Source organism: Gopherus evgoodei, chromosome 2 (assembly GCF_007399415.2).
Source record: "Gopherus evgoodei ecotype Sinaloan lineage chromosome 2, rGopEvg1_v1.p, whole genome shotgun sequence".
NCBI lineage: Eukaryota > Metazoa > Chordata > Testudines > Testudinidae > Gopherus > Gopherus evgoodei.
In genome coordinates, this window is record NC_044323.1 from 125,668,388 (window position 1) to 125,693,666 (window position 25,279).

Genomic DNA, 25,279 nt, shown 5'->3' on the forward strand with positions numbered 1-25,279 from the left:
GTGCAAGGCTTTCCTCTTTCAACTCCCTGACACTCCCAAATGTCTTCTGGAGTACTGCAAACTCATGAGTCCCATGATATTAGGCATTTGTCTTAAAGCTTCAATTCCTGGATTCCTGGATTCATGTGATTAAGTGAGAATTTCCATTTTCTTCTTTTCTTTTTTAAAAGTAACTTTCTAGCTAGAAGCAGCAAAGAGTCCTGTGGCACCTTATAGACTAACAGACGTTTTGGAGCATGAGCTTTCGTGGGTGACTGCATCCGACAAAGTGGGTATTCACCCATGAAAGCTCATGCTCCAAAACCTCTAGTCTATAAGGTGCCACAGGACTCTTTGCTGCTTTTACAAATCCAGACTAACACGGCTATCCTTCTGACTCTTTCTAGCTAGAGAAAAGCTTGAAAATGTGTACCCTGAAGGCTTAAAAACCAAAAGATAAATAAAAAGAACCCCAAACTTATTTTAAAACAAACTAACTAAGTAACAAAAACAAATGTTTTTCGGACTAACACGTGAATTTTGAATGCTGGAGAGTTAGTAATAAATTTTTTGCCCAGACTTTCCTCTCCCATCCCCTCCCAAAGTGGCTTCTCCCCTAGGAGCTCACAGATAAGAGACTCTTTGGATAAGGCCGAAGCTAGACAAACTCCATCTGTGGCAGTGGAACTACTGGCTGCAATGCCATTCAGTCTTCCCATAGGGCCAGGAGGCTGTGTCCTGTCCCTGAATATTTTGGTGCTCTTTGCAGATGCAAGGAGGAGGTGGCTGTGGCCCCCTTTGGCAGACCCCTTGAAGACAAGATGGAAGGTAGCATTTCCCTGAGGAAAGCAAGAAGAGAGGTGATGGAGCTCCTCCAGAAGTCTGCTGAGGTAAAAGATGAGACCTGTGTCCCAGAGGCTAACTGTAGGGGTTTGGGGAGCTGGCAAACACTGTGAAAGAGGGTAGAAGAGATGGAAAGACCTTGGAGATGATTCACTTAGGGGCAGGGGGTAGAGTTTCAGGGCATTTTTGAGTTGTGCAAGACTCTTAAGTGGGGAGTTGGACCAGTATCTTCATCTGCTTCTTGGCCTGAGCATTGTGAGGCAACAGGAGCCAGAAACAGATTGGACTCTGCCGAGAAGACAGGGAACAGATGCTTATCTTGGCTCTGCAACTTCTGCTCTTGCTTTTACCACTGGTCTCCTGAAGTGGGAGGACACTAAGAAGAGACTCACATTGCTACCCCCTCTGAGGTTTCTAAAAGTAACGGGGGAGGGAAAACAAAAAGCAATGCTTTGAGGGGAGCTTAAAGTGAAATGCCCTCACGTGAAGAGAGAGTGTGTATTGGGGGGTAAGGTAAAATGCCCAGCAGTGGGAATGAGTGAAGGGTCAATTAAATGCCTGAGTGGGGGAGATGGAAATGTAGTGAGAGGATGTTAAAATACCTTGGGGGCACAGTTACAATTATTTTTAATTTATATTTATATTTAATTTATATTTATTGTCTTTCCTGTAATGTTGGTTGCACATGTACCTCAGCCTGTTCAACCAAAACTTGCATAACAAGTTGAAACTGCATTGCAAGACATTTGCTGAATCTGAGCTGAGGTTTTTTTATATAAAATATAGTGCAAAAATAGTACGCAGTGTGGCATAAGGCAACTAGATTCCATATATTCTTAGCCTGATGAAGCTCATGTAAAATTCATTTGTCCATACACAGTACCTTGTAAACCTTTCTCTGGGAGAAAATATTTATGTATAATAAACACAAGACTGACCCAGAGACTACAGAGGTAGATTCTGATTCTAGTTACACAAGTGAAAATCCTAATAACCACTGTGGCACACTGTGCCTTAAAGCAGCACCCTGGGACCCTCATATTCACCCCCATCAGATAGTTATGATATATTTTGTACAAAGTATGCCTTGTGAAGTATTGTTTTAAAAGTCTTAATCTGTTGAACATTAAAATCCTGCTGTATTGTATGTGCTATCATTGTATGTTAAGTTATAAAGTTGACAGGGGGGTGGGAAATAGCTCAGTGGTTTGAACATTGGCCTGTTAAACCCAGGGTTGTGCATGCAAGCCTTGAGGGGGCCATTTAGGGATCTGGGGTAAAAATCTGCCTGGGGATTGGTCCTGTTTTGAATAGGGGGTTGGACTAGATAACCTCCTGAGGTCCTTCCTGATATTCTATGATCAAGTTTTACTGTTTGTGTTAGTGAAATGTGTTGTGAGGTTGGGAACACCCACCAGCAGCCTTTCAGGTGCTCCTGATGGCCCATTAAAGTGAGTCCACACTCACAACTATCCTAGGAACTGCATACAATGGAGACTTCTCAAAAAATGTAGTCAGTGGAGACTGCTTGATCCATGTCAAGCTGGAAGAAGCTATAAAAAAGAAGTGCCATCATCACAGGACCTCATTTCCCTCACAACTCAACACCTGGAAACACATCTGAAGGACAAAAACTCTTGAAGTGGGGAGGTGGTCCCAGGCTGAACGAGAATTCTATCCTGTGTACTGAAGATCTGTAACCTGTCTGTATTATCTATCAGGGTGACATATTGCTTGATTCACATTCTCTTTAGTATATAGAACTTAGATTGTGCACTTATTTTTATTTTCTTTGGTAACCATCTCTGCCCTTTATGCCTACCACCTATCATCCCTTAAAACCTATCTTTCTCTAATTAATGAATCCATTTTATATTTTACCTAAAACAGTGCATTTTGGTTGAAGTGCTTGGGAAATATGCTCAGGAACAAAAGCTGGTGCATGTCCTCTTTACTTTGAGGGAGGGGCGGACTGGGTTGTACATTTACACTGACCAGGCTTCTGACCAGAGCCAGACAGTACAGCTCAGTGGTGCAAGGCCAGGCAGTAGTGAGGAATTGGCTGGAGCCTCCCTATTGTTAGTTCATGAGTGGGTGGAAGAAGCATTCATGTAACTCAGCTGGGTGTGTCCCTGCCCATGGCTGTCTGTGTAAGTGCTGTACCTGGAGAGGTTTGCAGCTTGTCACAATATCACAGTGGGAGAGGGAGCCCAGGTTAATAAGGTCAGTTGTACTCCAGTTCCAGGCTGCACACTGGGAAAACCCATCACAACCACATTGCAGCTCTTATGGATTTTCATGGCTATAAATGGGTTCAGAATCTGACCCACTAGTCTTTTGTTAACAGTGACAGTTCTCTACATTTCAAACTGTTATGCAATCCCTACTCTATAAAAGACTAAGTTCACAGCCTTCAGCTTGTGATCCTGTCTCTCAGCAGGATCCTTACTAAGACATTCATTATCTAGCAATTCCCATTAATTTGTGGCTGAATTTAGAATAGCAAGTTCTAAGGTCTAACATTTAATTTTTTATATTCCATTTTATGCATTGTAACACAGTATTCGTAAGAACACTGTTGAACAGGCAATGTGGGGAAGATGGATGTAATTAGTACAGGTGCAGAAAAAAGGAGGAATACATAAAAAAATTCAAGATATGTGTTTTGACATTATATACTTACATAATTAGGATCCCAAATGATATAGACCAGTTCTTCTTTGACTTTCACCACAAAGTAAAAGAAGAAGATAACTATCATAATGAGAGGACTGATGACTCTCCATGTGGCCTGCCAGAAAATGTTGGGTTTGTGTCCAATCATGAACTCAATATCCTTGTTAAACCTAAAAACAAAGGTAGCAAGTTCTGGAAATTCACTCCACTACAGTGATTTACAAAGCACATTCAGAGACTGTCCAATCACATGCACAAATGCAAAGTAAAATGCCCCAACTGTACTTCTCAGAACTTTCCATGCCAAAGTAAACTATAAATTGGTACAAACAAGATTCAGGCAAATATCAATATAATATCAATATATCAATATAATATAAGTATCCTATAAGTCTGAATTATCCTATAATTGAATTATCCTATAAGTTTGAATCAAATTTCCCAAAAGCATGCCAGGAAAAATACTCTTAAAAACATGCATTGTTTCAATAATTGTGTGACTGCTTCTGATTTCACACTGCTTGTAATTATCAAGAAAAGCAAAAAGATCAAAGATATCATGTTATGGCATGGTGCCTTCAAAAAGTAAGAACGGGTGTGAATTGATTTCATCCATAGGATAACTGAGTGTAAGTTGAGTTTCCCTCTGATGTATTGTAAAACTTCTCAAGGTTTTTCTGTTTGTGCCTCAGAACTGTTTCTTTTAAAGTGTAACATCATTTATTCCTGAAAGGAGAGAAGGCAAATTGAAGGCATTTTAAAATGTGGCTTTTGTGTGTAAGGTTCACTTAGATAGTCATAGCAACTGTATTTTGGAGAGTTGAGTACTGTAACTTGTTTTAACCACACACATGCTACTTAATAATAGCCATTTTTTAAAGTGTCCTTCAGTCCTCTTTTGTGACTGTCTAGTAGATTGCTTCAGGGTGGATGTGATTGAGCTACTGATTGCCTTAACAGCTGTGAATGGTGCAAAGAATCAGGATTACATGTGCCCACTTTCAGCTTTCCCCAGAAGTGCTCCAACTCCACTCCACCCTGTTCCCCAAGGCCCCACTCCTGCTCTGCTTCTTTCCTCTGTCCCACTCCACCCTCTTCTTCCTGCTCCTGTCAAATTATAGAACATCAGGGTTGGAAGGGACCTCAGGAGATTATCTAGTCCTAGCCTGTGCTCAAAGCAGGACTAATCCCCAATTAAATCATCCAACAGATTTTTGCCCCATATCCCTAAACAGCCCCCTCAAGGATTGAGCTCACAATCCTGGGTTTAAGCAGGCTAATATATAAACCACTGAGCTATTCCTCCTCCCCCACTTCCCAGCAGCAGATGGGAGGCACTAGGGGAAGGGGAGGAGCTGATCGTCAAGGCCCGCTGAACAGCTGATCGGCGGGGGGCTGGTGGGTGCTGAGCACTCACTGTTTTTTCTGTGGATGCTCCAGCCTCAAAGTCAGTACCTATAATCAGGATGAAGATAAACTATCACATATATTTTCTCCTTTTATGTGAGTGGGACAGAGCCCCAGATGCTATTGTAAAGCTTCTAAGTCTTAAAAATATGGTATCAAGGTGGGGGATGTGCCTAAATGGAAGTAAAGGTTTCTATTTGCAAACATTTTCAGTTTTGATGGGATATATTATTTTTTCTCTTAAAATCTATAATAATATTTGAGGCATTCTGGGACTCCTTAGGACTGATTTTTTAGAGTGCTGAATAGTTACAGCACACATTGAGTTCAACTGGATTTGTGTGGGTGACTGGTACTTCTGAAAATCCAGCCCAATGGGTCTCAGTTTGGCAGTCAAAATCAGAAGCCACTTTTGAAAATGTTGGCCTTTACCTCAGTTTCCAAATCTGAAAAATGGGGATAATGATGTTTATCTTCCGTTGTAAACGGTTTTGAGATCTAAAAAGAAAAATTACCCAAAGTAGAGCTTCCTATTTCCAGGGAAAGGAAAAAAGAAGGCAATTCCATGAAGTTCACTAGGGACCGCTGTATGCTATATTATGATAATTTACCTGGGGTAATTTACCTTAGATCAGTGGTTCTCAAACTTTTTTACTGGTGACCCCTTTCACACAGCAAGCCTCTGAGTGAGACCCCCCTTTTAAATTAAAAACATGTTTTTATATATTTAACACTATTATAAATGTTGGAGGCAAAGTGGGGTTTGGGGTGGAGGCTGACAGCTCGCGACCCCCCATGTAATAGCCTTGTGACCCCTTGAGGGGTCCCAACCCCCAGTTTGAGAACTCCTGCCTTTGATTCTATCGTGAAACAACTCCCTAAGAAAAAGAGTATCTCCTCCCTCCCTTACTCCCCACTAGCACTTCTAGGAGTGTATGGCAGTTGACCCAAATAAATTAATACCAAGAATGCAGATCACCCTTACAGGCTGGTGGATTATATTTTGGAAAGCAGTGACTCTGAAAGAGTCCTGGTGGATTACCAACTGAACATGAGCTCCCACTGCTATGTGATGGCAAAGAGCTAATGCAATCCTTGGATGTATAAGTAGGACTATATCAAGTGGAAGTAAGGAATTTTATTGCTACTTTATTCAGCCTTACTGACACCATTGCTAGAATACCATGACCAATTCTGATGTCAACAGTTTAAAAAGCAGTTGACAAATTGGAAAGTGTGCAGAAGTTACAGGAATACTTTGAGGTTGGAAAACTTGCCTCACAGTGAGACATTAAAGAAACTAAGCTATTTAGTGTATCCAAGAGGAGGTTAAGAGATGTCTTGATCACAGTCTAGACAAATTCAGCTAGACAAATTCAGATTACAAATAAGGCATACATTTTTAACAGTGAGCATAATTAGTCATTGGAACAATTTACCAAGGTTCATGGCAGATTCACCATCACTGGCAATTTTTAAATCGAGGGTGAATTTTTTAAAAAAGATATGCTCTGGTTCAAAAAGGAATAATTTGGGGAAGTTCTATGGTCGTTATTATACATGATTACAGTGGTCTCTTCTGGCCTTGGAAGTTACGCATCTATGAAAATCTTCTGAGTGCTGACAGACAAAAGCACAAGATCCTATGTCTGGAAGCCAAAGCTAGATGAATTCAGACTAGAAATGAGGTATATATTTTTTTAAATGATGGCAATTAACAATTGGAACAACTTGCATTGGTATGTGGTGGATTCTTAGTTACCTGAAGTCTTTAAATCAAGACTGAATGTCTTCATAAAAAACATGCTGTAGCTCAACCAGAAGTTATGGATTTGATGCAGAAATCACTTGGTGAAATTCCATTGCCTGTGTTATGTAGGAAGTCTGATTAGATGATCATAATGGTCCTTTGTGGCCTTAATCTATTTACCTATCAAATGGGCTATTGAGAGGTTATATTACTGCCTTTTAGGATGAGAATTTTTATTATTGATTGACCATCTGGTAATCTGGATGGTCAACATGAAAGATAAAATGCCTAAATTACCTAGATGGTGTTTAACACTCCATCCTTGTGAGTACAAATTAATATACCAGCAACAGAAGTGAAAATTTAAATGTGGACTTAATGTCTCTATTTGGGATGGAAAAAGAACCTAAAACTGAGGAAACAGGTTCTTTCTTGATTCGGAAAGTATGTGAAGTGTGCCCTCCTTTCAGGCGTTAGAAAGAAAAAACCTGGGGGAAAACACGCCATAAATAGAAGCTATTAATGCTTATAGGATGAGAGAGGTGGAGATGCACCAAGCAGCAGCTAGTGGGAAAATGGACATTTTTAGGCTCCACCTGCTTGGCTCTATCAAATTTAAAGGGCCAGCTCCAGAAAGGCATTCTGGGAAAAATGTTCTGAAGAGAGTTAATATTGAACAGGCAGTCAGCAAGGAAGGAATTCCTAAAGAAAAGGCTTGTCTAATGCAATTGTCTCACTAAGGCTGTGAATTGGAGAGCAGTCCAGCAGGGAGGTAGCTCTGCAGCCACATTGTGGTGCTGGGAAATGCTGGGGAGCTGCTGAGAATTAAGTGGTGTCATCAGCAGAATTAGTGCTGAGATATAGTGGCCTCCACAGTGGCCCAGGAAGCTGGGCCAGCAGTAGCTGAGAAAAAACAGGGAATAAGGGATGAAAGGACCCGGACACAAAGTTACTGGAAGGATTGCACAGTCTGTTGCCCACAAGAGTAGAAGCTTCGTATCACATTAAGCTTGTGCAGTTTGTTTTTAATATTTAGAACTGCCCAATTCAATACAATGTCACTTAAGCACTGCACAGCAGGCACTGGCAGATTCTGCAAAACGTGCAGGAATAAACTGTACACTGTTCAGGAATGGTGTTGTGTAGAAATCTTTTTTAAAAACCTAAAGATTTTGTTTTTCATATTTAGGAACATAGGCATTGCCACAGTGGGTCAGACCTGAGGTCCATCTAGTCCAGTATCTTGTCTCCAGCTGTAGCCAGCACTTGATGCCTCAGAGGACTGTGTAAGAACCCTATGGTAGGTGAATGTGGGATAATCTGCCCCAATATTAGGTCCCATCCTGGTCTTTAGTATTTAGAGAATGGCTTATGCCCTAAAGTATGACATTTTATATCCTTTCCAAAAATTTTATCATTAACTATAATTTTGCTTATTCTTGTTACTCATGTAAATGTCCAATCCTTTTTTGAATATTGCTAAATTCTTAGCCTGAATAACTTCCTGTGGCAATAAATTCCACAGTCTAATTACACATCATATGAAACGTATTTCTTTAATCAGTTTTGAATTTGTCACCTTTAACTGCATCAAATGTTCCTTTGTCATGTATTGTGAGAAAGGGAAAATAGAAGCTCTTGATCTCACTTCTCTATAACATTCATTATTTCATATATTTTTATCATGTCCCCACATCCTAATCCTAAATCCTTTATTTTTTTAATAGCTCTTCACTTGAGAATTTTTCCATGCTCCTGAATCATCCTTTTCACTGTTCCTTGAATTTATATTCTTTTTGAGATGGGGTGACCGGTACTTTCACACAATATTGCAGATGAGGTAATACAATTCTTTCATATAAAGGCACGACAATTAGGGTGACCGGATGGCCCAATTTTATAGGAACAGTCCCGATTTTTGGGGCTTTTTCTTATATAGGCACTTATTACCCCCCACCTCCTATCCCAATTTTTCACACTTGCTGTCTGCTCATCCTAATTACAATATTCTCTGTCTTACTGTCTATCCCATCCCACTCCTTATGCATCTTAAAATCTTATTTGCTTTTTCGATTGCAGCTGCACATTGATGAGCAGAGCTGTCCACAACAATGCCAGGGTCCCTTTCCGGAGTACACACAATTAATTTAGAATCTTGTAAGGTGTATGGAAGGAAAAATTTAAACAACTCAATCTTCATTTGTTGACACCATTTAATTTGCATTCATGTTGATCATTTACCTAGTTTGTTTAACATCAGAACATAACATAAGAATGGCCATACTGGGTCAGACCAAAGGTCCATCTAGCCCAGTATCCTGTCTTCCAACACTGGCCAATGCCAGGTGCTCCAGAGGGAATAGACAGGTAATCATCAAGTGATCAATTCTCTGTTGCTCATTCCCAGCTTCTGGCAACAGAAGCTAAGGAACCATCCCTGCTCATCCTGGCTAATAGCCATTGATGGACCTATTCTCCATGAACTTATCTGGTTCTTTTTTGAACCCGGTTATAGTCTTGGCCTTCACAACATCCCCTGGCAAAGAGTTCCACAGGTTGACTATGCGTTGTGTGATGAAATACTTCCTTTTGTTTGTTTTAAACCTGCTACCTATTCATTTCATTTGGTGACCCTTAGTTCTTGTGTTATGACAAGGAGTAAATAACACTTCCTTATTTACTTTCTCCACACCAGTCACGATTTTATAGACCTGTATTATATCCCCCCCCCCAGTCATCTCTTTTACAAGCTGAAAAGTCCCAGTTTTATTAATCTCTGCCCTTTTTTGAACCTTTTCCAATTCCAATATATCTTTTTTGAAATGGGGCAACCACATCTGCATGCAGTATTGAAGATGTGGCGTGACATGGATTTATATGGTGGCAATATGATATTTTGTCTTATTATCTATCCCTTTCTTAATGATTCCCAACATTCTGTTCACTTTTTTGACTGCCGCTGCACATTGAGTGGATGATTTCAGAGAAATATCCACAATGACTCCAAAATCTCTTTCTTGAATGGTAACAGCTTATTTAGACCCCATCATTTTATAGGTATAGTTCAGATTATGTTTTCCAATGTGCATTACTTTGCAATTATCAACATTGAATTTCATCTGCCATTTTGTTGCCCAGTCACCCAGTTCTGTGAGAACCTTTTGTAGCTCTTTGCAGTCTGCCTGAGACTTAACTATCTTGAGTAGTTTTGTATCATCTGCAAATGTTGCCACCTCACTATTTATCCTTTTCCCCAGATCATTTATGAATATGTTGAATAGGACTGGCCCCCCAGTACAGATCCCCTGAGGACATCACTGTTTACTTCTCTCCATTCTGAAAACTGACCATTTATTCTGATCCTTTGTTTCCTATCTTTTAACCAATCCATGAGAGGACCTTTCCTCATATCCCATGACAGCTTACTTTGCTTAAGAGCCTTTGGTGAGGGACCTTGTCAAAGACTTTCTGAAAATCTAAGCACACTATATCCACTGGATCCCCCTTGTCCACATGTTTGTTGTCCTCAAAGAATTCTAGCGGATTGTAAAGGGAAATCATGCCTCACCAAAAACCATGTTGACTGTTCCCCAACAAATGATGTTCATCTATATGTCTGACAATGTTGTTCTTTACTATAGTTTCAACCAGTTTGTCCAGTACTGAAGTCAGGCTTACCGGCCTGTAATTGCCAGGATCACCTCTGAAGCCCTTTTAAAAAATTGGCTTCACATTAGCTATCCTCTAGTCATTTGGTACAGAAGCTGATTTAAATGATAGGTTAAAGACTATAGATAGTAGTTCTGCAATTTCACATTTGAGTTTCTTCAGAACTCTTAGGTAAATACCATCTGGTCCTGGTGATGTATTACTGATTAGTTTATCAATTTGTTCCCAAACCTCCTCCAGTGACACCTCAATCTGGGACAGTTCCTCAGATTTTTCACCTAAAATGAATGGCTCAGGTTTGGGAATCTCCCTCACATCCTCAGCCGTGAAGATCGATGCAAAGAATTCATTTAGTTTCTTTGCAATGGCCTTATCTTCCTTGAGTGCTCCTTTAGCATCTTAATTATTTAGTGGCCCCACTGGTTGCTTAGCAGGCTCCCTGCTTCTGAAGTTCTGGGGAAAAAAATTGCCATTACTTTTTGAGTCTTTGGCTAGCTGTTCTTCAAATATGTTTTTAGCCTTATTAATTTTATTTTTACACCTCATTTGCCAGAGTTTATGCTCCTTTCTATTTTCCTCACTAGGATTTAACTTCCACTTTTTAAATGATGCCTTTTTGCCTCTTGCTGCTTCTTTTACTTTGTTGTTTAGCCACAGTGGCACTTTTTTGGTTCTCTCATTATGTTTTTCAATTTGGGGTATACATTTAAGTTAAGCCTCTATTATAGTGTCTTTAAAAAGTATCCATGCAGAGTGCAGGGATTTCACTTTTGGCATTGTACCTTTTAATGTCTGTTTCACTAATCTCCTCATTTTTTGTAGTTGCCCTTTCTGAAATTAAATGTTACAGTGTTGGGTTGCTGTGGTGTTTTCCCCGCCACAGGGATGTTAAATTTAATTATATTATGGTCACTATTACCAAGAGGTCCAGCTATATTCACCTCTTGGACCAGATCCTATGCTCCGCTTAGGACTAAATCAAAAATTACCTCTCCTCTTGTGCGTTCCAGGGCTAGCTGCTCTAAGAAGCAGTCATTTAAGGTGTCAAGAAACTTCTCTCTGCATGCCATCCTGAGGTGACATATACCCAGTCAATATAGGGAGTGCTGAAATCCTCCATTATTATTGAGGTTTTTTTATTTTCATAGCCTCTCTAATCTCCCTAAGCATTTCACAGTTATTATCTCCATCCTGGTCAGGTGGTCGGTAATAGATCCCTACTGCTATATTCTTATTATTAGAGAATGGAATGACTATCCATAGAGAGTCTATGGTACAGTTTGGTTCATTTAAGATTTTCACTTCATTTGATTCTACGCTTTCTTTCACATATAGTGCCACTGCCCCACCAGCGCGATCTGTTCTGTCCTGCCAATATATTTTGTACCTTGGTATTACTGTGTCCCATTGATTATCATCATTCAATCAAGTTTCTTTAATGCCTATTATATCAATATCCTCATTTAATACTAGGCACTCTACTTCACCCATCTTATTATTTAGACTTCTGCCACTGTTATATAAGCACTTCAAAAACTTGTCACTTTTTAGCTGTCTGAAATTACATGATGTAATTGAATGGGACTTTTTTCATTTGACTGTTTCTCATCAGATCCTATCTGTATTTTATCATCTTCCATCCTCTCCTCCTTATTAGGACATAGAGAATCTCCATGAATAGATTTTCTCCTAAGGTATGTGTCAGTTCAAAGTAAGTGCTCCTGTCAGCTTTCCCCCAGCCCTTAGTTTAAAAACTGCTCTATGACTTTTTTAATTTTAAGTGCCAGCAATCTGGTTCCATTCTGGTTTAGGTGGAGCCCATCCTTCCTGTATAGGCATCTCCTTTCCCAAAAATTTTCCCAGTTCCTAATAAATCTAAACCCCTCCTCCCAACACCATCATCTCATCTGTACATTGAGACCCTGCAATTTTGCCTGTCTACCTGGCCCTGCGTGTAGACTGGAAGCATTTAAGAGAATGCCACCATGGAGGTCTTGAACTTCAATCTCTTACCTAGCAGCTTAAATTTGGCCTCTAGGACCTCTCTCATAGCTTTCCCTACATGTGCCATGGCACTGACTCCTCCTCAGCACTACACATAAGGCTATCTAGATGTCTTGAGAGAGCCACAAACTTTGCAGCAGACAGGCAAGACACTATGTGGTTCTCCCAGTCATCGCAAACCCAGCTATCTATGTCTCTAGTGGTCAAATTGCCCATTGCTAATACCTGTCTCTTCTAATAACCAGAATTCCCTCTCCCAGAGAGGTATCCTCAGTGCAAGAGGATACCACACCATCATCTGGAAAGAGAGTCCCAACTATTGTATCATTTCCCTCTGCTCCAGTTGGAAGTTCTCCTTCCCTGAGACTTTCATCCTTCTTAACAGCATAGAAGCTGTCAGACTGGGAGTGGGACCATTCTGCTGTGTCCAAGAAAGACTCATCTATGTACCTCTCTGTTTCCTTTAGCTCCTCCAGTTCAGCCACTCTGGTCTCCAAAGCCTATACATGGTCTCTGAGGGGCAGGAGCTCTTTGCACTGAACACACACATACACCACCTGTCCATAGGGCAGCTAATCATACATGCTGCATTGGGTGCAATAAACTGGATAGCCCACACTATGTTGCTGGACTTCAGCCTGCATTCCTTTTTACTCCTAAGTTAGTTCCTTTGTTGATGTTTTGTTTTTATCAGGGTTTTTTTTTTGGCTTTAAGTTTAAAGAATATGTCTAGCCACCCTCACACTCCACCCTCTCCCACCTCCCCTGTTAGCTGCTCCTATTCATTCTCTCTAGTTACTCACAAGTCCCCTCTGGGCATCACTCACCTAAATAACTTTGTATCATCTGCAAATGTTGCTACTTCATTATTCATGCCCTTTTCAGATCATTAATACATATATTAAGCAACACTGGACCTAGTACTAAACCTTGAGGCACTTTTGCTATGATGAAAATTGACCATTTAATCTGAAAATTGACAATTTAATCTTTCTCTTTGTTTTTGTCTCCTAGTCAGTTCTTGATCTGTGAAAATATATTTCCTCTCACCTCATGACTCTTTAGCTTCTTAGTGGGCTTTTGTGCTAGACCTTGTCAAAGACCTTTTTATAAGTCTAAAATTATGTCAACCAGTTCTCATAAATTCCAAGCCCAGAAGTGACCATTGTGGTCATGTAATCTGACCTCCTGCATAATGCAGACCATAGAACTTCCCTGAATTAATTCCTGTTTGAACGAGAGTATATTCTTTAGAAAAGGTCCAATCTTGATTTTAAAAACTAGCAGTGATAGAGAACCCACTACAATCATAGAATCATAGAAGATTAGGGTTGGAAGAGACCGCCAGAGGTCATCCAGTCCAATCCCCTGCTCAAAGCAGGACCAACCACAACTAAATCATTCCAGCCAGGGCTTTGTCAAGTCCGGCCTTTAAAACGTCTAAGGATGGAGATTCCCCCACCTCCATAGGTAACCCATTCCAGTGCTTCACCACCCTCTTAGTGAAATAAGTTTTTCTAATATCCAACCTAGACCTCCTCCACTGCAACTTGAGACCATTGCTTCTTGTTCTGCCATCTGCTACCACCGAGAACAGCCTAGCTCCATCCTCTTTGGAACGCCTCTTCAGGTAGTTGAAGGCTGCTATCAAATTCCTCTTCACTCTTCTCTTCTGTAGACTAAATAAGCCCAGTTCCCTCAGCCTCTCCTCATAAGTCATGTGGCCCAGCCCTCTAGTCGTTTTTGTTGCCCTCTGCTGGACTCTCTCCAGTTTGTCCACATCCTTTCTGTAGCACGGGGGGTGGGGGGGTGGGGGAGGAGCAAAACTGGATGCAATACTCCAGATGTGGCCTCACCAGTGCCAAATAGAGGGGAATCATAGAATCATAGAATATCAGGGTTGGAAGGGATCTCAGGAGGTCATCTAGTCCAACCCCCTGCTCAAAGCAGGACCAATTCCCAACTAAATCCTCCCAGCCAGGGCTATGTCAAGCCTGACCTTAAAAACCTCTAAGGAAGGAGATTCCACCACCTCCCTAGGTAACCCATTCCAGTGCTTCACCACTCTCTGAGTGAAAAAGTTTTTCCTAATATCCAGCCTAAATCTCCCCCACTGTACTTGAGACCATTACTCCTTGTTCTGTCATCGGGTACCACTGAGAACAGTCTAGACTCATCCTCTTTGGAACCCCTTTCAGGTAGTTGAAAGCAGCTATCAAATCCCCCTCATTCTTCTCTTCTGCAGACTAAACAATCCCAGTCCCTCAGCCTCTCCTCATAAGTCATGTGCTCCAGCCCCCTAATCATTTTTGTTGCCCTCTGCTGGACTCTTCAATTTTTCGACATCCTTCTTGTAGTAGGGAATAATCACTTCCCTCAATCTGCTGGCTATGCTCCTACTAATGCAGTCCAATATGCCATTAGCCTTCTTGGCAAGAAGGACATACTCTTGACTCATGCCAGCTGCAGCTCCAGTTGTGCTTTGGCCTTTCTGATTACACCCCTGCATGCTCAAGCAATATTTTTATACTCCTCCCTAGTCATCTGTCCAAGTTTCCACTTCTTGTAGGCTTCCTTTTTGTGTTTAAGCTCACCAAAGATTTCTCTGTTAAGCTAAACCAGTCACCTGTCATATTTGCTATTCTTTCTGCAAATCAGGATGGTTTGTTCCTGCACCCAAAATAAGGCTTCTTTACAATACAGCCAGCATTCCTGGACTCCTTTCCCCCTCATGTTATTCTCCGAGGGGATCCTGCAAATCAGTTCCCTGATGGAATCAAAATCTGCTTTTCTGAAGTCTAGGGTCTGTATTCTGCTGCTCTCCTTTCTTCCTTGTGTCAGGATCCTGAACTCGACCATCTCATGGTCACTGCTGCCCAGGCTGTGACCCACTTCTACTCCCCCTACCAATTCTTCCCTATTTGTGAGCAGCAGGTCAAGAGGAGCATGGTCTCTAGTTGGTTCCTCCAGCACTTGCACCAGGAAATTGTCCCCTACACTTTCCAAAAACTTCCGGGATTGTCTGTGCACTGTTGTATTGCTCTCCTAGAAGACTGCAGGTTGATTGAAGTCCTCCATAAGAACCTATGCCTGTGATCTAGAAACTTCTGTTAGTTGTCCGAAGAAAGCCTCATCTACCTCATCCTCTTGGTCTGGTGGTCTATAGCAGATACCCACCACAACATCGCCTTTGTTGCTCTCAATGAACTCTAAACTTAACTCAAAGACACTTAGGCTTTTCTCCAGTTTTATATTGGAGCTCTGACCAATCATACTGCTCTCTTACATTCAGTGCAACAGTTCTGGGTAAATTCTTCCAGGGTCAGTTACTCTATCTGTGCTTATTTCCAGTCTAAATGTGTCTAACTTCAACTATTATCAACTATTCTAAGATTTCTGTTCCCCATGTAAGTATTTTTAGACAGTGATCAAGGCTTCTTTACTACTACTTTACTAGCACATTCAATATTTCTAAGAGAATAGCAAGGCACTATTTACCTTTAACTGTGCTGGTTAGATGTGTTTATATCACAATCTTCCAAGAATTGTTGTTGTTCTGTTTCAACCAGTTTGACTAGTAAGCCTTACATATGTATCTGGCTATATTTCCTCAAATCATCCCTAGAAGCTCTTTAAATCATAGTTACAACATTTACTACCCTCAAATATTCTATAACAGTGGTTGTTTTTAATGAGATTGCATATTTTTGTTAGCAGCTCAGCCATTTCATATTTAAGCTTCTTCAGAAGAAGACGTGTGTCCCTGTGAGTGTTCCACTGTAGATGTATCTGTGCCTCTGACCGCTAATCAGAGATTTTAGGTAGCAGTGTCCATTTGGCCTGCACATGTGCTCTCCCTCCCTTGTGGTTTGCCTCAAGGCTATCTACTGCCGTTCAGGCAAACTGCTCCCAGTTTCTTCTCTACCACAAAGCCCATATTGGGAACTCTGAAGAAGACTGAAGGAATTGGGTTTGTTTAGTTTGGAAAAGAGAAGACTGAGAGGGGACATGATAGCAGTTTTCAGGTATCTAAAAGGGTGTCATCAGGAGGAGGGAGAAAACTTGTTCACCTTAGCCTCCAATGATAGAACAAGAAGCAATGGGCTTAAACTGCAGCAAGGGAGATTTAGGTTGGACATTAGGAAAAAGTTCCTAACTGTCAGGGTAGTTAAACACTGGAATAGATTGCCTAGGGAAGTTGTGGAATCTCCATTTCTGGAGATATTTAAGAGTAGCTTAAATAAATGTCTATTAGGGATGGTCTAGACAATATTTGGTCCTGCCATGAGGGCAGGGGACTGGACTCGATGACCTCTCGAGGTCCCTTCCAGTCCTGGAGTCTATGAGTCTATGAGAGGGGAGGAGGGTGGGTTGTGGAGCACCCATAGGGACACATATCTCAAAAAATCATAGTTACTGTACAGGATGAGTAACTTCCACTTCTTCTTCAAGCAGTGTCCCTATGGGTGCTCCACTGTAGGTGACTTCGCAGCAGTATCTCCGATGAAGGCCTGGGGCTTCATAGTGGAGTCTGTTATTGAAGAGAGTAGTGTGGAGCCAAAGATGGCATCGGAGGCTGAGTCTCCAGTGATCACATAGTGCTCTGCAAAAGTATGGGTTGAGGCCCAAGTTGCAGCTCTGCAAGTTTCCGAGATGGGGACATCCTTAAGGTAGAAATTGACTGAGGTAGAAATTGACCTAGTAGAGTGCGTGCAGAGTCTGGATGGGGGCAAGAGCTTGAGCCCCTAGCACAGCGAGTAATGTAACTGGAGACCCATTTGGACATTTTTGAACAGATATTGTGGAACCTTTGGATCTTTCTGTAGCCAATGATTTTAGTTTATTATCCATTTACTGTGTGATGTTAAGATTAATCAATATGTATTATTACATATATTCATTGTATGTTAATTAGAATTAAATTGTAGGATTATAAAAGTATAAGATTGATCAGTATTTATCAGAACCAAGCTAAATTCCCTCTAAGCTGTGTGGCCACGCAGCAGCCTATTAAGTACTGTGCAGGCACTCAGGACTGCAGTGAGGAGAGATGCCTCCCCCCAGCCCTGTACCTGCTGCAGCGCCCCTCCCCCGACCCTGACAGTACCGGACATATAATGCCCTGGGCCCACACTCAGCTGAGGCCATGCAGCCTGGCCTGGTGCTTCACTTCACTGGGCTCCTCTCTGGACCCTGCCCCATGCTCCTATGGGCCCACTGTCCCAGGGCTCCTCTTAACCTCCCTCCGCCCCCTCCTCTCTCTGCCTCTGCCTTCCATCACCAGCAGGCTGCCTGCCTCAGGTGGAGAGGGCGGGTGAAAAGAAGCCCACATCTGCTGCCCCTGGGAAGCCCAAAGCAGCAGACCATCACTAGCGACCCAGACTGTGGATGGACCTGCCACAGCCCAGGGGGAGAGGTGCCCCGATCCCAACCCAGCCCCCCTCCTGGACCTGCCACAGATAGGGGGAGAGGCCCTCCAACCCAGCCCCCCGGTTCCTGGACCTGCCGTGGATGAGGGGAGAGGTGACCCTCCTCTGGGCCCAGCCCATCGTAGCCCCCCAGTCCCTGGACCTGCTGCTGACAGGGAAGAGGCGCCCCAGCCCAGCCCAGCCCAGGAGCTGTCAGGGCAGGCTGCACTCCAAACCCTTCATCCCAGTCTGCACTCCCAGAAAGAGCCCTTACCCCCTCCTGAACTCCAACTCTCTGCCCCAGCCCTGAGCCCCCTCCCACACTCCGAACCCTCAGTCCCACCGCTGCTTCATGTATTTTGTTATGTGTACCAATATGGAGGTGATGTGTCCATCTCCATATTGGTGCACATAACAGAAATTTATGATGTGCACCAATTTTTTATCCACATGTGTGGGAAAAATTAGAGGGAACACTGGAACCAAATATTAGACATGAGTAAGACAAGCTGAAACAACCCATGGGATGAGGCCTGCAAGACTTTAGCTTAGCTATTTTAGGCCTTGGAGACAAGAAACGATGACTTAAGCTAATGACCGAGATATAACCCTAAGATTGTGGGCAAAGAGGTGCCTATAGGAGACTTCAGTAGGAATCATCCCTCTACTGATGATCAAGCCTTAAGAGATCCATCAGACCCTAACACTATTGTTAACAGGGCCAGGGCCAGCTCCAGCTTTTTTGCTGCCCCAAGTGGTGAAGCAAAAAAAAAAAATAAAATAAATAAAGCTGCAATTGACGGCACTTTGACGGCCGCTCTACCATGCTGCTTCATTCTTCTGCAGCAATTTAGCAACTGAGGGACCCACCGCCGAATTGCCACCAAAGACCCAGATGTGCCACCGCTTTCCACTGGCTGCTCCAAGCACCTGCTTGGTTCACTGGTGCCTGGAGCCAGCCTTGATTGTTAAGGATGTGAGTATAACTATATTTGTAATTTGTGCGTAGGTCTGTATAAAATTTCTATATGCTTGGGTAATCATACTTTAATTGTAACTTTAATAAAATTTGTAAAATAGACTAGACTTTGCACTGGTGAGTGTATGTGTGGTCACACTACCCTTAGTTTTTATGTGTTCCTAGAGAATCTAACTCTGGGCTGGTCTACAAGTTTATGTCGAATTTAGCAGCGTTAAATCAAATTAACACAGCACCAGTTCACACAACGAAGCCGTAAAGGGTTCTTAAAATGGATTTCTGTACTCCTCCCCGACGAGGGGAGTAGTGTTGAAATTGCCATTGCCATTTTGAATTAGGGTTAGTGTGGCCGCAATTCGACGCTATTGGCCTCCGGGAGCTATCCCACAGTGCACTGTTGTGACTGCTCTGGACAGCAGTCTGAACTTGGATGCACTGGCAAGGTAGAAAGGAAAAGCCCTGCAAACTTTTGAATTCTATTTCCTGTTTGCCCAGCATGAAGCACTGATCAGCACAGGTGACCATGCAGTCCCAGAATCAAAAAAGACCTCCAGCATGGACCATACGGGAGATACTGAATCTGATCTCTATATGGGGAGATGAATCTGTTCTATCAGAACTCCATTCCAAAAGACAAAATTCCAAAACATTTGAAAAAATCTCCAAGGCCATGATGGACAGAGGTTACAACAGGGACTCAACACAGTGCTGCGTGAAACTTAAGGAGCTGAGACAAGCGTACCAGAAAGCCAAAGAATCAAATGGACGCTCATGGAGGGAGGGGCAACTGAAGACTGTAGCTATCCCACAGTTCCCGCACTCTCCGAAAACAATTTGAATTCTGGGCTGAGCTCCCAATGTCATAGAATCATAGACTATCAGGGTTGGAAGGGACCTCAGGAGGTCATCTAGTCCAACGTCCTGCTCAAAGCAGGACCAATTCCCAACTAAATCCTCCCAGCCAGGGCTATGTCAAGCCTGACCTTAAAAACCTCTAAGGAAGGAGATTCCACTACCTCCCTAGGTAACCCATTCCAGTGCTTCACCACTCTCTGAGTGAAAAAGTTTTTCCTAATATCCAACTTAAACCTCGCCCACTGCAACTCGAGACCATTACTCCTTGTTCTGTCATCGAGTATCACTGAGAACAGTCTAGATCCATCCTCTTTGGAACCCCCTTTCAGGTAGTTGAAAGCAGCTATCAAATCCCCCCTCATTCTTCTCTTCTGCAGACTAAACAATCCCAGTTCCCTCAGCCTCTCCTCATAAGTCATGTGCTCCAGTCCCCTAATCATTTTTGTTGCCCTCTGCTGGAATCTTTCCAATTTTTCCACATCCTTCTTGTAGTGTGTGGCCCAAAACTGGACACAGTACTCCAGATGAGGCCTCACCAATGTTGAATAGAGGGGAATAATCACATCCCTCAATCTGCTGGCAATGCCCCTACTTATATGAAGGGTTAAAAACATTGTCGCGGGTGGTTCAGGGTATATGTCATCAGCCTCCTCCCCCTGTGAAAGCAAAGGGGAAAAAATCATTTCTCGCTTTTTTCTATGTCACCGTATGCCTACTGGATACTGCTGGCAGACGCGGTGCTGCAGCGCTACACAGCAGCATCTTCTTGCCTTGCCAGGCCAGAGGAGGGTCACCTCTCCCCTCATCCACGGCAGGTCCAGGGACCGGGGAGCTGGGTTGGAGGGCCTCTCCCCCTATCTGTGGCACTCATAATGGCCTTCCACTGTCAAGTAGATGGATACTCAGTGTTCGCTCGCCCACTGACTGCCAGATTCCTATAAGGGCATTGGAAACCTGTTCCTGCAGGTGAGCCCACCCACTCCAACCTGTGGGTGCTCCTGGCTGGCCTGGGTGAGGTTGGTCGGGGGTGCCTGTGCAAAAATGGGAATGACTCCAGGTCATTCTTATCTTTAAGTTTTGTGTAATGGAGAATCATCCTGCCTGAAATATCCTGCCAGCTGGAGGCTTCTGCCTCAGGCTGCTCTCCCAGTCAGCTGCACCGCACGGTCGCACCTACCTCAGCCTACCCCTTGCTACTAGGGCTCACCAACAGATACTTAGACCTCTGCATTTTGCTGCAAATAAAAAAATTAAGCTGCCGTTTAGAATTGTCCCCCAACATACATATCTTGGGACATTTTGTATTTTACCATTGTCCACCAAAGACCCACACACAGATGGAGATTCAGTCCTGCTTGTGCTTTTATCCTAGTGCTTATCACAGATTCCCATTTTCAGCTATAGGCTGAGCAAGTGCAGAATGGTGGTTCACTCTACTTCGCTGTAAGCCAGCCACCCTCCCCTCCCCTCTTTGATCTCTGTTTGCAGAGGCAATAAAGTCAGTATTGTTTCAAATTCATGCATTCTTTATTACTTGATCACACAAATGGGGGGATAACTGCCACAATAGCCCAGGAGGGGTGGGGGAAGAGGGAAGCAATGGGTGGGGTTGTTGTAGGGGCACCCCCTAGAATGGCATGCAGCTCATCCTTTCTGCGGGATGTCTGGGGCTCTGACTTGGAGCGGCCGTTTGCCTCTCTGGTTCTTTGATAGGCTTGCCTGATATTCTAGGCAGGACTGACTCTCCATTAGACAAAACTTAACTTAAAGAAGAGAATGACCTGGGGAATCATTCCCATTTTTGTCCAGGCACCCCCGACCGACCTCACCGAGGCCAGCCAGCAGCACCCATGACAGCAGCAGACGGTACTGTATGACTGGTAACTGTCTTTGTCAACTTGCAAAGCAGCAGATGGTACAGTATGGCTGGTAAACATCTTTGCTAACTTGCAAAAGCAAGAGGATGCTGCTGTGTAGCACTGCAGTACCACATCTGTCAGCAGCATCCAGTAGACATACAGTGAAAAAAGGCTGAACGGGCTCCTTGGTTCCCATGCTATGGCATCTGCCCAGGCAATCCAGGGAAAAGAGTGTGAAATGATTGTCTGCCATTGCTTTCACGGAGGGAGGATTGACTGATGACATTTACCCATAACCACCCGCGACAAATTTTTGGCCCCATCACGCATTGAGATCTCAACCCAGAATTCCAATGGGCGGGGGAGACTGCGGGAACTATAGGATAGCTACCCACAGTACAGTACTCCGGAAGTCGATGCTGGCCTAGGTACACCGCCGAATTAATGTGCTTAGTGTGGCCGCATGCACTCGACTCTATACAATCTGTTTCCAAAAACTGGTTTCTGTAAAATTGGAATAATCCCGTAGTGTAGACATACCCTCTGAAGCAAGTAGCAGAGGTGACTTTCACTCTGTTAAGCTTGAAACTGTATCTGTCAGAGCTGAACCCATGGTAGTGTAATACCACCTTATAAAATTCACTTTAAATAAAATAAAAGGCTACCTTTCCATGAACAAAAGATTTTAGGAGACTTCTTAAAGTCCTTAGTCCTGTCCAAGCAGAATGCTAGCATTTTTCTAACATCTAGCATATGGAGAATCGCTTCCGTGTTATCATGATGTGGTTTGGGGAAAAAACAGGAACATGGATTTGTTGATTCATATGAAAAAACAGAAGCTACTTTTTAGGGAGAAACTTGTGATGCAGCATAAATGTTACTTTGTCTTTAAAAAAAGGCTGTGAATGGCCAGTGCGCCATCAGGGCTGCTATTTCTCCTATGCGCCTAGCTGAGGTAATGGCAACCAGAAATACTGTCTTCATTGACAGGTGTGAAAGAGAGTAAGTCATCATGGGATCAAAGGGTCTAGTCAAGGCTCTGAGAACTAGATTAAGATCCAAGGTTGGAGGGGGTGGGCTCACCTGCAGGAACAGGTTTCCAATGCCCTTATAGGAATCTGGCAGTCAGTGGGCGAGCGAACACTGAGTATCTATCTACTTGACAGTGGAAGGCCATTATGAGTGCTAGATGTACTTTAAGGGAGCTGAGAGAGAGTTCTGATTTTTTGAGGTCTAAAATGTAGTCTAAAATCAGAGGGAGGGAGGATGATGTCAGGTTTATGTACTTAGAATGACACCAAATTTGGAATTGTTTCCATTTTTGCAGGTAAGTATGCTGAGTGGTCAATTTTGGCTGTGTAAAAACACCTTGTCAGAGCATTCTACCTCTAAGTATTGGAATGAAGAAGGAGTCAAACCTAGAGATGGAAGATCCACAAGTTGGAGTAATGGATCAATCTGTAGTTTTGAGAAAGTCATTTTGAGAATGGGCTGAAGACAGACCAGAGGACATACTGCCATCTATGCCAGGTAAGGGAACCAACCTTACGTTGGCCAGGAGGGGGCAATCAAAATAACCCTTGCTTTGTCTCATTGTATTGTCAGCAGGACTTTGGATAGTAAAGGAAATGGGAGAAAGGTGTATAAAAGGTGGGGAATGGGAGAATGAGGGCATCGCCCAGAGACTGTTTCCACCAGCCTGTCTTGGAGTTCTAGTGAGGACATTTCTTGTTCCAGTAAGTAGTGAAGAGCTCTATAGTCAGGGTTCCCAAAAGGCAAATAGGTCATGAAACAGCTCTGAATTCATAGTCATGTGAAAAGTTCTGACTGATGCTGTTGGCTGTCATGTTCTGTATGCCTGGTAGGTAAATGGCTTATATGAGTTTGAGTGCTTCTGTACAAAGGGAGAGAGATCCGAAGTCTCCCTGGCGATTTATGTAAAATATACAGGTCACATTATCTGTCATGACCTTTGTATGGGTGTTCTTGATGAATGGGAGAAAGTGTGTACAGGCATTCCTGGCAACTCTTAATGCTCCCAGCTTATTAGGGAGGCATCCTTCATCAGAGTTGGTGATGGTTGTACGAATGGAACACCTGCTCAGACATTGGATGGGTCTTTCCACTAGTCCAGGAGTGCTTTACAGTGTAGGGCAATGATAGTGGTTTGCTTAGTCTGTCCTTGTTTGGGGAATAGACATATTGGAGCCACATCTGTGGACACCTCCTGAACAACTGAGCATGTGGCGTGATGAAGATGCATGCTGCCATATGACCAAGCAGCTATAGTCAATTCCTAGCCAATGTTTGTGGACTGGCCTGGACTGTCTTGATAAGACTTGTGAGGGTGCTGAACCTGTATAGCAAGAGGAATGCTCTCACTTGTACTGTACTCCAGTCGCTGTACTTGGGTGAGTGCTGATTTCTGGGTGTTGAGCTGTAGGCCTAGTTGCGAAAATGTGCGCGTGGTCATCTGAGTGGCTTGTATGGCATCCTTAAATGAGGGATCCCTGAGGAGGCAGTCGTCAAGGTATGGGCATATAACAATGCCTAATGTTCACAGGTGTGCTGCTATGACAGAGAGAACCTTGGAGAATACCCTGGGTGCAGATGAGAAGCCGAATGGGAGCACCCTGTATTAATAATGGTTCTGGCCAAAGGTGAACCATAGGAACTTCCTGTGTGACAGCTGTATCGAGATGTGGAAGTAGGCATCTTATAGGTCCAAGGCTAGAAACCAATCTCCTTGCTTTATAGCTGCGCCTTCACATATCTGTTTAATGCCGTTAGATCTCGAATGGGCCTCCAACCTCCCTTCGTCTTGGGGATCAGGAAACAGTGGGAGTAAAACCGCTTGCCTCTGAATTGCATCAGGACTGATTCTCTGGCCCCTAAACATAACATATGATCTGTTTTCTGGAAAAGTAGGTTCTCATGAGAAGAGTTCCTAAAAAGGAACGGGGAAGGAGGGTGGCTATGGGGAAGGGATGCGAATTGAATGGCATAACCATTCAAAATAATCTTCAAGACCCATCTGTCAGAGGTGATATTCTGCCAACCGCTGAGAAAGATGGTCGGGTGACATCCGAAGGTCCGTGACAGGTGCATAGATGGCAGCTAATGTTCCAAGGAACAGCTGTTTGAGACCATGACAAACCTGTCAAAGGTGCTTAGGCAAGGAGGGCTGGGAGGTCATTGACGGCGGGGTGGGGGGCTAATTGCTTCCATTTTTGTATCTTGGATCATTGTGGCTCGTAAGAGCGCCGTGATGGTGGGTACTGAGGTGGTCATGAACTGTGCTGTAGTTGAGAGCCATATTTTTCTCTTTTGTCCAGCAGCATAGATTCCCAGGGATCATAGCATGCCTAGGAATCCTTCAGAGTATGAAGATAAGTGTCAGTCTTATCAGCGAAGAGCTTGGGGCCTTTAAACGGGAGATTCTCAACCATTGACTGTACTTTTTTGGGCAACTTGGAAAGCTGTAATCAGGATGCCCATCTCATTACCACTGCTGTGGAGACTGAGTGAGCTGTTGTATCTGCTGCGTCCAATGCCATCTGTAGCGCAGTTCTGGCTACTAACTGGCCCTCTTTGGAAATGGCTGAAACTCTACTTTTTGCATCTCTGGTAGATGTTCAATAAACACATTGATTTTTCCACAATTAATACATTCATTTTTTTCTTTTTTGTTTATTGTTTGTAACTGAGAAAAACAGAAAGTCTAGACTATTATATGCCCCTGTGGGGGTGATCCCCCCCAGAACGGGATGGGAGAACCTTTAAAAAATCCCAAAAGGGTAAACAGAAACTCTAACTATTAAAGACAACAAAACGACTAAAAATAACTACT

At 43.2% G+C, this 25,279-nt stretch overlaps 1 protein-coding gene across 1 annotated transcript in view; it reads right to left on the bottom strand.

The window, feature by feature from the left end:
- SLC6A19 (solute carrier family 6 member 19) overlaps positions 1-25,279 on the bottom strand; it is an 83,643-nt gene that overhangs the window by 1,058 nt on the left and 57,306 nt on the right. The window contains exon 11 of the mRNA XM_030549372.1: positions 3,506-3,668. Within this exon, the coding sequence (XP_030405232.1) occupies positions 3,506-3,668 (163 nt within the window). The remainder of the gene's footprint in view (positions 1-3,505; positions 3,669-25,279) is intronic.